The sequence below is a fragment of the Salmo salar genome, chromosome ssa14 (genome assembly GCF_905237065.1).
Source record: "Salmo salar chromosome ssa14, Ssal_v3.1, whole genome shotgun sequence".
NCBI lineage: Eukaryota > Metazoa > Chordata > Actinopteri > Salmoniformes > Salmonidae > Salmo > Salmo salar.
Window position 1 is genome coordinate 8,791,732 of NC_059455.1, and position 12,361 is coordinate 8,804,092.

The window sequence follows — 12,361 nt, forward strand, 5'->3', positions numbered from 1 at the left end:
AGTACAACTGAGCAAGTGGGGTGAGCGACTGAACGGAGAATGAGAAATGGAATTGGGCCAATCTCTCAGTTACTGTCATGGTTGTGTTCATTTGGGCACGCACCAGAAAACATTTTAAGTCCAAGTAGTCCCCCTCTGTTTCAGTCCGTTTTCTTTTGTTTGGTGCTGAATGGACATGACCCAGGTGCTAAAAGGCCTCTCTTAGTGGTTATATCTGACCTCTGACCTCTGTCTCCCAGGGCTCAACGAGTGCACGCTCAACAACGGCGGCTGCTCCCACATCTGCCTGGATCGACCAATCGGCTACGAGTGCCAGTGTCCCACCGGGTACCAGCTACTGGACAAGAGGACATGTGGAGGTGAATATTGAGAGCACGCACACACACATACGGAAGTATACAGATGCACACACACACACACACACACACACACACACACACACACACACACAGAGACACACACAATACAGTATAGACACACACGCACATAAATAGTACCGTGACTTTCATACCCCCTTCTCAAAATTCCATTCCTTTTCATCAGTATCATTTCTCCATCTCACACAAAGTTAAAGACTGCTATCTGTTGGAAGAAATGTGAAGACTTGAACCCACAGAGACGGTCTCATATTTTCACCTCTCTTTTTGAATTGCAATTTTTTTCTTCAAAGTACAGCTTTTAAGCCACAGAATTGGCATGGAGAATTCGAGCACCTCCTTCCAGCTGCCCACTGCTCTGAGGATAGGAAACACTGTTACCACCGATAATTCCACTATAATTGAGAATTTCAACAAGCATTTCTCTACGGCTGGCCATGCTTTCAACCTGGCTACCCCTACCCCGGTAAACTGCCCAGCACCCTCCACAGCAACCCGCCAAAGCCCCCACCATTTCTCCTTCACCCAAATCCAGATAGCTGATGTTCTGAAAGAGCTGCAAAATCTGGACCCCTACAAATCAGCCGGGCTAGACAATCTGGACCCTCTCTTTCTAAAATTATCTGCCGAAATTGTTGCAACACCTATTACTAGCCTGTTCAACCTCTCTTTCGTATCGTCTGAGATTCCCAAAGATTGGAAAGCTGCCGCGGTCATCCCCCTCTTCAAAGGGGGTGACACTCTAGACCCAAACTGCTACAGACCTATATCTATCCTACCCTGTCTTTCTAAGGTCTTCGAAAGCCAAGTTAACAAACAGATCACCGACCATTTCGAATCCCACCGTACCTTCTCCGCTATGCAATCTGGTTTCAGAGCTGGTCATGGGTGCACCTCAGCCACACTCAAGGTCCTAAACGACATCATAACCGCCATCGATAAGAGACATTACTGTGCAGCCGTATTCTACGACCTGGCCAAGGCTTTCGACTCTGTCAATCACCACATTCTTATCGGCAGACTCGTCAGCCTTGGTTTCTCAAATGATTGCCTCGCCTGGTTTACCAACTACTTCTCTGATAGAGATCAGTGTGTCAAATCGGAGGGCCTGTTGTCCGGACCTCTGGCAGTCTCTATGGGGGTGCCACAGGGTTCAATTCTCGGGCCGAGTCTCTTCTCTGTATACATCAATGATGTCGCTCTTGCTGCTGGTGATTCTCTGATCCACCTCTACGCAGACGACACCATTTTGTGTACTTCTGGCCCCTTTTTGGACACTGTGTTAACTAACCTCCAGACGAGCTTCAATGCCGTATAACACTCCTTCCGTGGCCTCCAACTGCTCTTAAATGCAAGTAACACCTGCCTGCCCGTCCAGCATCACTACTCTGGACGGCTCTGACTTAGAACACGTGGACAACTATAAATACCTAGGTGTCTGCTTAGACTGTAAACTCTCCTTCCAGACTCACATTAAGCCTCTCCAATCCAAAATTAAATCTAGAATCCGCGTCCTATATCGCAACAAAGCATCCTTCACTCATGCTGCCAAACATACCCTCGTAAAACTGACCATCCTACCGATCCTCGACTTTGGCGATGTCATCTATAAAATAGCCTCCAACACTCTACTCAACAAATTGGATGCAGTCTATCACAGTGCCATCCGTTTTGTCACCAAAGCCCCATACACTACCCACCACTGCGACCTGTACGGTCTCGTTGGTTGGCCCTTGCTTCATACTCGTCGCCAAACCCACTGGCTACAGGTCATCTACAAGTCTCTGCTAGGTAAAGCCCCGCCTTATCTCAGCTCACTGGTCACCATAGCAGCACCCACTCGTAGCACGCGCTCCAGCAGGTATATCTCACTGGTCACCCCCAAAGCCAATTCCTCCTTTGGTCCCCTTTCCTTCCAGTTCTCTGCTGCCAATGACTGGAACGAACTGCAAAAATTCCCATATCTCCCTCACAAGCTTTAAGCACCAGCTGTCAGAGCAGCTCACAGATCACTGCACCTGTACATAGCCCATCTGTAAACAGCCCATCTATCTACCTCATCCCCATACTGTATTTATTTTATTTATCTTGCTCCTTTGCACCCCAGTATCTCTACTTGCACGTTCATCTTCTGCACATCTACCATTCCAGTGTTTAATTGCTATGTTGTAATTACTTCGCCACCATGGCCTATTTATTGCCTATTTATTATCTTACCTCATTTGCACTCACTGTATATAGACTTTTTTTTCTTCTTTTTTGTTCTACTGTATTATTGACTTTATGTTTTGTTTATTCCTTGTGCAACTCTGTGTTGTATGTGTCGAATTGCTACGCTTTATCTTGGCCAGGTCGCAGTTGCAAATGAGAACTTGTTCTCAACTAGCCTACCTGGTTAAATGAAGGTGAAATAAATCAATAAAAAATAAAACCTAAACCTAACCACTAACTCCTTACCCTAACACTAATTGTAACCCTAACCCTAAACCTAACCCCTAAGCTTAAAATAGCCTTTGTCCTCATGGGGACGTGGGAAATGTCCCCACGAGGGAGGATTGTCCTTGTTTTTTTTCTATCCTTGTGGGGACTTTGGGGTATTTTAGGTCCTCACAAGGATATAAGAACCAACCAACACACACACCTCCACATTAGAGTACAGTGTGATTGATAACCCCCTCTTCCATTCCGCCCTAGACATTGATGAGTGCGAGAGCGCCAACGCCTGCAGCCAGATCTGCATCAACTACAAGGGAGACTTCAAGTGCGAGTGCTACCAAGGCTATGAGATGGACCCCGTCACCAAGACCTGCAAGGCAGAGGGTGAGTGACAGCGGGAGGGAAGGGGGAAGGGAGAGAGTGAGGGTTGAAGCAGAGGGAGGAAGGGATGAAGGGAAGGACAGAGAGAGGGAGGTAGAGACATCAAGTATGAGTGCTATGAAGGCTATGAGATGGACCCCGTCACCAAGACCGGCAAGGCAGAGGGTGAGTGACAGCGGGAGGGGGGATAGGGAGGAAGGGGGATAGAGGGAGGGAGGGAGGGAGGGAGGGAGGGAGGGAGGGAGGGAGGGAGGGAGGGAGGGAGGGAGGGAGGAGGAAAAGAGATGAACCCCAAACCGATCCCTAGCCCATACCCCTTAAGCACTCATGTAGATCTGAAAGAATTGGATAGGTATAAGCAGTATGGTTAAAATTCTACCTAGACTATCAGATAGCAAGGTGGCGCTTTCAGCGTTGTTCATATCCATTCTCCTGAGATCTAGTGCCTATGGATGTGTGGCACAGGAGCTGGAGAAAAAAATCAAATATTTATACAGAGGACATAAGGTTATATCCGCTCTCTGTTTGCTGCATCAACAAGCACCCAAGAGGTTCAATTAGGTGTTTCTGTATTTCAGGAAAGCAACAAGACCCTTAGCACCCATATAATGGTTTTAATGCCATATTGGTTTTTGATAACAAAGAAGCACTTAAGTTTTCCTCTGAATGATCTTGTTGCTCCTCATTGTCTTTTCATGCACCTGGGTTGGTGCGTAGTTCATCTAAAACACCTAACAAGTATCAGTATGACTACTGATTCTACCACACACACACACACACACACACACACACACACACACACACACACACACACACACACACACAGAGATACACACTCTCATACTTACACACACACAGCCCAGCCGTGCTTAATTATATTAGTGCATTTTAATGACAGTAATATCACAGCAGTCGACAGGCTTGAGGGACCCGCTGCTACTTTAGTTACACTCACTCACTCACTGACACACACACACACACACACACACACACACACAAACCACTGCTTCTTTAGTCGGTGAATGAGCGTTGTGTGTAACTCTCCCACTCCTTCCAATTAGGAAATGTTTTTTTTTAAGAATGTAAACATGGCCTCTTCTCTCAATTCCTCTCTCTCTTCAAGCTTTTGGGGATTATTTTCTGAGGAGACAAGAATTACAGAAATTACCCTCTTGGCATTGTTATTTGGAGAGGTACTCATGTCACACTATTAGAAATAATTTGTTGTAATGGGCTAAACTGCTGTGACTCACCTTGGTGCCTCGAGGGCATGTGAGCGTAATTAGATTGATTCAGAATGTAAATACGTCAATCTGTCGCTAAAGCTAGATAGGAAAGTAGTGTGGTTTAATTAGATAATGTTTCTTTATCCTGCTCCACTAGCTTTTGAGTTGTTTAAAAAACAAATTGGGGGGGGGGGGGGTTAGTGTGTGTGCCTGGCAAGCGTATATACAGTGTGCACTTGCGTATCATGTACGCTATGTGGACTCGGCTATTTCAGCCACACCCGTTGCTGACAGATGTATAAAATCTAACACACAGCCTTGACAGTAGAATGGTTTACAGCCGTGAGTCTTTCTCGGTAAGTCTTTCGGGGTAAGGCTACTTAACAGCTTCTACCCCCGAGCCATATTTAATCAAATTGACTATTTGCATTTTACACTGCTGCTACTCACTGTTTACCCCTACCTACATGTACATATTACCTAATTTACCTTGACTAACCTGTACCCCCACACATTGACCCGGTACCCCCTGTATATAGCCTCGTTATTGTTTTTTTATTGTGTAAATTTTTTACCTTAGTTTATCTAGTAAACTTTTTATTAACTCTTATTTTCTTAAAACTGCATTGTTGGTTAGGGGCTTGTAAGTAAGTATTTCACTGTAAGTTTTACACCTGTTGTATTTGGCGCATGTGACAAATAAAATGAGATTTGATTGGAAAAGTCAAGGGGTGTGAATACTTTCTCACCCCTTCCGTAGAAAGACCCCAGGAAGATAGGCCATAGAATATGAATTCTGGCCAAAGAATATGGGCAAAATAAGTTGACCTCTCCACTTTCCCTTCTACAGGGAAGTCGCCCTACCTGATGTTCACCAACCGCCATGAGATCCGTCGGGTGGACCCAGTGAAGAAGGATTACAGCCAGGTGCTGGCAACCCAGAAAAACGCTGTGGCGCTTGACATAGACGTGGCCAATAACCGCCTGTTCTGGTGCGACCGCTTCCACCGCAACATCTACAGGTACTGGTTCTGACACTTGACCTTATGGGTTGCAATTTACAAAATTCCTGAAACTTTCCCCAAGTTCACAGGTTTTTCAGAAATCCTACTTGGAGGATTTCCAATTGAAGCATTGCCTCCTGATTCCCACCTGGGAACTTTGAGGATACCCTTTCCGGGTAGTTAACCTATGAACTTTGGGAAGGACAATCACTCGCTCCCTCACTCACTAATGTCCTTATGCAATCACCTCTTAGGATTGCTTTGCTTTTGAAAATGTTTGTCTTGAAAAATAAATATATTTCAAAAGTTGTTCATCTGAACGCATTTCAACACAGATGGATTGGATTAATATGGATTAATCTAGTGGATTATATAAATTATTATATTATAATTTTTTCCTATTTGAGTGGGAGCCAGTCACATTTAATGAACTCATTTGTTTTATCCCTCATACCTCTCTAACCTCTACCTGGTGTCTCTTATCCCACATGGGAGTGTGCTAATTGGGACAGTATATCAGAGAACTGGAATCTATACCCATTACCTATACTCATCTCCCCTGTTGTAAAAGTGCCCAGTCATTAGCTTGTAGGACAGCTCCCTGTGTGGACAGCTGCTATTCTGGATACAGTGTCTCACCTACAGAGACTGACTGTGAAATGAACCCTTTTAAATGAACACAAGGTTAATTTATTTCGTTAAGCCATGGCCTGCCACAAGTGTCACTCTGTTACTGGCACCACTAGGACCATCAGCAACTGAGGCAGAGATTCAAACCAACACAGATTACTGACCTGTGCACTAGAGGTCTTCACGGGTCCAAAAAGTTAAGTCTGTTCTGAAATGCATCTGTGGCTTTCCCACCCGACCCGATATGCATTAATACATAAAAAAAAAACAGACCCGCTCAGAATGAACCCGAGGACAGTCAGACCCGTTCTGAAAAGGCCTGTTGAAAATAAGACCCAAACAGACCCGTGCTGGTTCGGATCCCAGAGACCCATTCAGATCTGAGAGTAGAACGAAAGAGCGAAAGAAACCTCCGACCGGGTGCTGCCAGCGCCATCAATAAACATATTTTTTTGCAATATTAATATCATACAGTGGATGCCTAAGCTTATAGGCCTACATGCAAGCAATGCCCTGATGAATTTAGCGCTTAAATCTCCGAGGGGGGCAATTCATGTTTTAGGAAAGTAAAAACCAATAAATCAATAGTCTATGAAGTTTTGAATATGCTACACATCGAAACACAACAAATTATTTTTGTTGTTGTTGTTATACGCAATTTTTAAGGACACGTAACTGTGGATCATTTGGACAGTATACTATTGATTTATTGGTTTTTACTTTCCTAAAACATGAATTGCCCCCCTCGGAGATTTAAGCGCTAAATTCATCAGGGCATTGCTTGCATGTAGGCCTATAAGCTTAGGCATCCACTGTATGATATTAATATTGCAAAAAAATATATAAAGGAAGAGAAGCTTACTCCTAGCCCTAGAGAGACCAAGAGAAAGATATGCCGGCAATATGTTCCCAACACCAACATGCTTCTGCTATACAGATAAAGCATACAGAAGGAAGCTAATTTGTTCATTTTCAATCACAATATGTTTTATAATATTATATTGTTAGATTAAAGGATGAACTCTGGTAGGCCTAAAACATTCTTCATCACCTCAAGTTCAACTGTCGGGGCCAGTTGGAGGGCTGATGCATTCTGCCTTCATAGGCCTGCAGTAGCTAATCCTACTAATAGCCATACCACATCAAACCTTGACAACTTTATTAGGGTAGTATCAAAAGTAAGTCAAGTCATTGTTTATAGGGAACACATGAACAGGTTATTATATTGTGGCATTAAGTTTTGCATCTCGCCTTTTTTGGTTTTTCCTTTTCATGTTTTGAGAGCGAGTAGCCCTACTAACCCTACCGGTAAATGTATTATGTTGCGGCAAACACAACAGTTGGAACTTAATTTGACCAAAGAAAAGGGCTGAACGTAATGAAACAAAACACTTGTTGCATATTTAAAGAACTGATTTGAAAAAAAGATGGCTAATTATAATCATACATTGAAATCATAGATTTAAAAGAATCTTTATAAAAGTGTCTTCAGCAGGGATATAAATCTCCTCTGGCAGACCGTTACCAGTCTGACGTTTGCTCAAGTATAAATCCCCTTTAAAATTCAATCACAGTGCACAGGTTGTCTATCTGTGTTGAATCCTGGCTATTACTTTTGAGGTAGCTGGTGCAAGTCTTTGAGTGTGATTCTCAAGCGTTTCTTTTTACACCCTTATCTATTACCATATTCACATGTCCCCCTCTATCCCCCAGTGCTCTGATCCCGGAGGCCAGTGTCCCGTCCCAGCAGGTGACCCTGGTGGACTCTGGCTCTCTCCTCTCCCCCGAGGGCCTGGCCCTAGACTGGGTCCAGCACAACCTCTACTGGACCGACTCGGGCCACAAGACCGTCTCGGTGGCCTCAGCCTACGACGGCCTCAAGAGGAGGGTGCTGGTGGACACGGAACTCAGCGAGCCCAGAGCCATAGCCCTGGACCCTCAGCACGGGTAAGTGTGGGGGTTTGTGTGTTGGTTTGTGGTCGTGTTGGCGCAACCACCTCGTAAATGAAGAAGGCCAACAATGCCATGTTGAAAAGACAAGAGCATAAGTGAAAAACAAGTAGCTCCTGCTCTGGCAGAACTTCCACCAATAATATATAATGTCCACTGCGCCACAGACTGTTACAGGCACAGATTGACCTCACCAGCTGTCAGCACATTCACTGTACTTGTGATATGTTTTAATATTATGTCATTGTCGTCAATAATGACGAACAAACATGAGTTGGACACCGATGTGAATGTTTGTCAATACGTAGAGAGTATGTCTGTCTGTGTAAACATGCATACAGCAGTAAACAGCTTGATTTCGTGTTGGTTTCCCTAGAATATCATAATATATGCCGTTTAGCAGGTGCTTTTTTCCAAACCGACTTAGTCATGCAGGCATACATTTTACATAATGGTGGTCACGGGGATCAACCCACTATCCTGGCTTTGCAAGCGCTCTACCAACTGATCTACAGAGGACCACCATTCCTCTGCCCAGGTTCATGTACTGGTCTGACTGGGGCACCCGGGCCAAGATCGAGAAGGCTGGGATGAATGGGGTGGACCGACAGGTCTTGGTGTCAGATAACATCGAGTGGCCCAACGGCATCACCCTAGGTAAGAGGGCGCGCACACTCACACAGACTCACAGACTCGCATATATACACACACATACACACACATACACACACAGATCCAGACAGACCCAGACGCACGCACGCACACACACACGGGGTGTTTACACAACACCACTTTTATGTGAGTGCCTTACAGTGAGTTTTCACCAACAACAAATTCGGCATTAGAAGTTCTGCCCCCAGAGAAATATGCGGGGGATTGTAAGGAAGGTAAGCGGCGGGAATCCTGCTAGCGGAGTGGTAGAAAAAGTTTAGCTCTGCTCTACTTTATGCAAATTTCAAGCGAAGCGTTGGGTTGGAATGAAGCGTTGGAGCAAAGCGTTGTCAAGAGGAGGCGCCGTGTTAGATATACACTGTTGAAAGCATTTGCTGAAATACTTTGGTTTTAACAATATGTATTTTTCAAGCAAGCTTAAAAATATTTTATCCTCTATATCTGTGCGCCTTAGAAACCTTTTAACACTAGAACCTCTGGGCCTCAACCTAATGAGCAGTCATTGTGACTGCAACATTCTAACAGTGTAATTAATACATTTCATATATGTTATCACAAAAATAATAAGGCCTTGCGTAACATTTAGAAAACTATTATTATTATTTTATAACACAACAGAATTTTCATTATGTTATGCAGGCTTTTTGTAAAAACACAATTCAAGTGTTCAATCAATTTTATTCATGGAGTGCCTTTGTTACAACTGTGAAACAGAAAGCATATGTGTTGGAACACGGTAACAGCTTCTTTTTATAACGACAAAATAAAACAAATACCCCAACCACCCAAGACGCAGGGTCAAATGATGAAAACATCAGTAGCCTAAACATCATTATGAGCGCCAAGTGGCCTTGATAAATAGTGAAAATCGGCACAAAAGCAATCAAATCAAAGCAAATTTTATTGGTCACATACACATGTTTAGCAGATGTTAATGTGAGGGTAGCGAAATGCTTGTGCTTCTGGTTCCGACAGTGCAGTAATATCTAACAAGTAATCTAATAGTTCCCCAACAACTACCTAATACACACAAATCTAAAAGGGGTGAATGAGATTATGTACATATAAGTATATGGATGAGCGATGGCCGAGTGGCATAGGCAAGGGTAACGATGTACGCTGAGAGTCTGGAAGCAAGTTCAGAGAGTGAATACATTTAATTAATAAATGAACAAAACAAGTAACACAAACAGCGCACCGACATGAGACAGCTTCAATGACGACTGGGGAAGAAACCAAAGGGAGTGACATATAAAGGGCAGGTAATCAAGGAGGTGATGGAGTCCAGGTGAGTGTCATTATGCGCGTAACGCTGGTGACAGGTGTGCACCCTAACGAGCAGCCTGGTGACCTAGAGGCCGGAGAGGGAGCACATGCGACAGCAAGGTGCAATAGATGGTATAAAATACAGTATATACAGTTGAAGTCGGAAGTTTACATACACTTAGGTTGGAGTCATTAAAACTTGTTTTTCAACCACTCCACAAATTTCTTGTTAACAAACTATAGTTTTAGCAAGTCGGTTAGGACATCTACTTTGTGCATGACACAAGTAATTTTTCTAACAATTGTTTACAGACAGATTATTTCACTTATAATTCACTGTATCACAATTCCAGTAGGTCAGAAGTTTACATACACTAAGTTGACTGTGCCAGAAAATGATGTCATGGCTTTAGAAGCTTCTGTTAGGCTAATTGGCATCATTTGAGTCAATTGGAGGTGTACCTGTGGATGTATTTCAAGGCCCACCTTCAAACTCAGTGCTTCTTTGCTTGACATCATGAGAAAATCAAAAGAAATCAGCCAAGACCTCCACAAGTCTGCGTCATCCTTGGGAGCAATTTCCAAATGCCTGAAGGTACCACGTTCATCTGTACAAACAATAGAACACAAGTATAAACACCATGGGACCACGCAGCCGTCATACCGCTCAGGAAGGAGACGCGTTCTGTCTCCTAGAGATGAATGTACTTTTGTGCAAAAAGTGCAAATCAATCCCAGAACAACAGCAAAGGACCTTGTGAAGATGCTGGAGGAAACGGTTACAAAAGAATCTATGTCCACAGTAAAACGAGTCCTATATCGACATAACCTGAAAGGCCTCTCAGCAAGGAAGAAGCCACTGCTCCAGAACCGCCTAAAAAAGACTATGATTTGCACCTGCACATGGAGAAAAGTCCTCTGTTCTGATGAAACAAAAATAGAACAGTTTGGCCATAATGACCATCATTATGTTTGGAGGAAAAAGGGGGAGGCTTGCAAGCTGAAGAACACCATCCCAACCGTGAAGCACGGGGGTGGCAGCATCATGTTGTGGGGGTGCTTTGCTGCAGGAGGGACTGGTGCACTTCACAAAATAGATGGCGTCATGAGGATGGAATTTATGTGAATATATTGAAGCAACATCAAGACATGAGTCTGGAAGTTAAAGCTTGGTTGCAAATAAGTAACCCCAAGCATACTTCCAAAGTTGTGGCAAAATGGCTTAAGGACAACAAAGTCAAGGTATTGGAGTGACCATCACAAAGCCCTGACCTCAATCCTATAGAAAATGTGTGGGCCGAACTGAAAAAGCGTGTGCGAGCAAGGAGGCCTACAAACCTGACTCAGTTACACCAGCTCTGTCAGGAGGAATGGGCCAAAATACACCCAACTTATTGTGGGAAGCTTGTGGAAGGCTACCCGAAACATTTGACCCAAGTTAAACAATTTAAAGGCAATACTACCAAATACTAATTGAGTGTATGTAAACTTCTGACCCACTGGGAATGTGATGAAAAAATAAAAGCTGAAATAAATCATTCCCTCTACTATTATTCTGACATTTCACATTCTTAAATTAAAGTGGTGATCCTAACTGACTTAAGACAGGGAATTTTTATTGGGATTAAATGTCAGGAATGGTGAAAAATTGAGTTTAAATGTATTTGGCTAAGGTGTATATAAACTTCCGACTTCAACAGTACATATGATATGAGTAATGTAAGATATGTAAACATTATTGTAGTGGCATTATATAAAGTGGCATTATTTAAAGTGACTAGTGATCCATTTGTTAAAGTGGCCAGTGATTGGGTTTCCATGTAGGCAGCAGCCTCTCTGAGTTAGTGCTTGCTGTTTAGCAGTCTGATGGCCTTGAGATAGAAGCTGTTCTTCAGTCTCTCGGTCCCAGCTTTGATGCACCTGTACTGACCTCTCCTTCTGGATGGTAGCGTGGTGAACAGGCAGTGGCTCGGGTGGTTGATGTCCTTAATGATCTTTTTGGCCTTCCTGTGACATCGGGTGCTATAGGTGTCATGGAGGGTAGGTAGTTTTCCCCCAGTGATCGCGTTGTGCAGACCGCACCACCCTCTGGAGAGCCTTGCGGTTGAGGGCGGAGCAGTTGCCGTACCAAGCCGTGATACAGCCCGACAGGATGCTCTCGATTGTGGATCTGTAAAAGTTAGTCAGGGTTTTGGGTAACAAGCCAAATGTCCTCAGCCCCCTGAGATTGAAGAGGTGCTGTTGCGCGTTCTTCACCACACTGTCTGTGTGGGTGGACCATTTCAGTTTGTCGTTGATGTGTACACCGAGGAACTTAAAACGTTCCACCTTCTCCACTGCTGTCCCTTCAATGTGGATAGGTGGGTGCTCCCTCTGCTGCTTCCTGAAGTCCACGATCATCTCCTTTTGTTTTGTTGAC

The 12,361-nt window shown here is 44.0% G+C and overlaps 1 protein-coding gene across 3 annotated transcripts in view; it reads left to right on the forward strand.

The window, feature by feature from the left end:
• Window positions 1–12,361, forward strand: part of LOC106568715 (low-density lipoprotein receptor-related protein 8) — a 171,220-nt gene that overhangs the window by 137,565 nt on the left and 21,294 nt on the right. For all 3 annotated transcript variants that reach the window (XM_014139293.2, XM_014139291.2, XM_014139295.2), the window contains 5 exons: window positions 240–359; window positions 3,072–3,197; window positions 5,271–5,442; window positions 7,768–8,001; window positions 8,543–8,661. In XM_014139293.2, coding sequence (XP_013994768.1) covers window positions 240–359; window positions 3,072–3,197; window positions 5,271–5,442; window positions 7,768–8,001; window positions 8,543–8,661 — 771 coding nt within the window. The remainder of the gene's footprint in view (window positions 1–239; window positions 360–3,071; window positions 3,198–5,270; window positions 5,443–7,767; window positions 8,002–8,542; window positions 8,662–12,361) is intronic.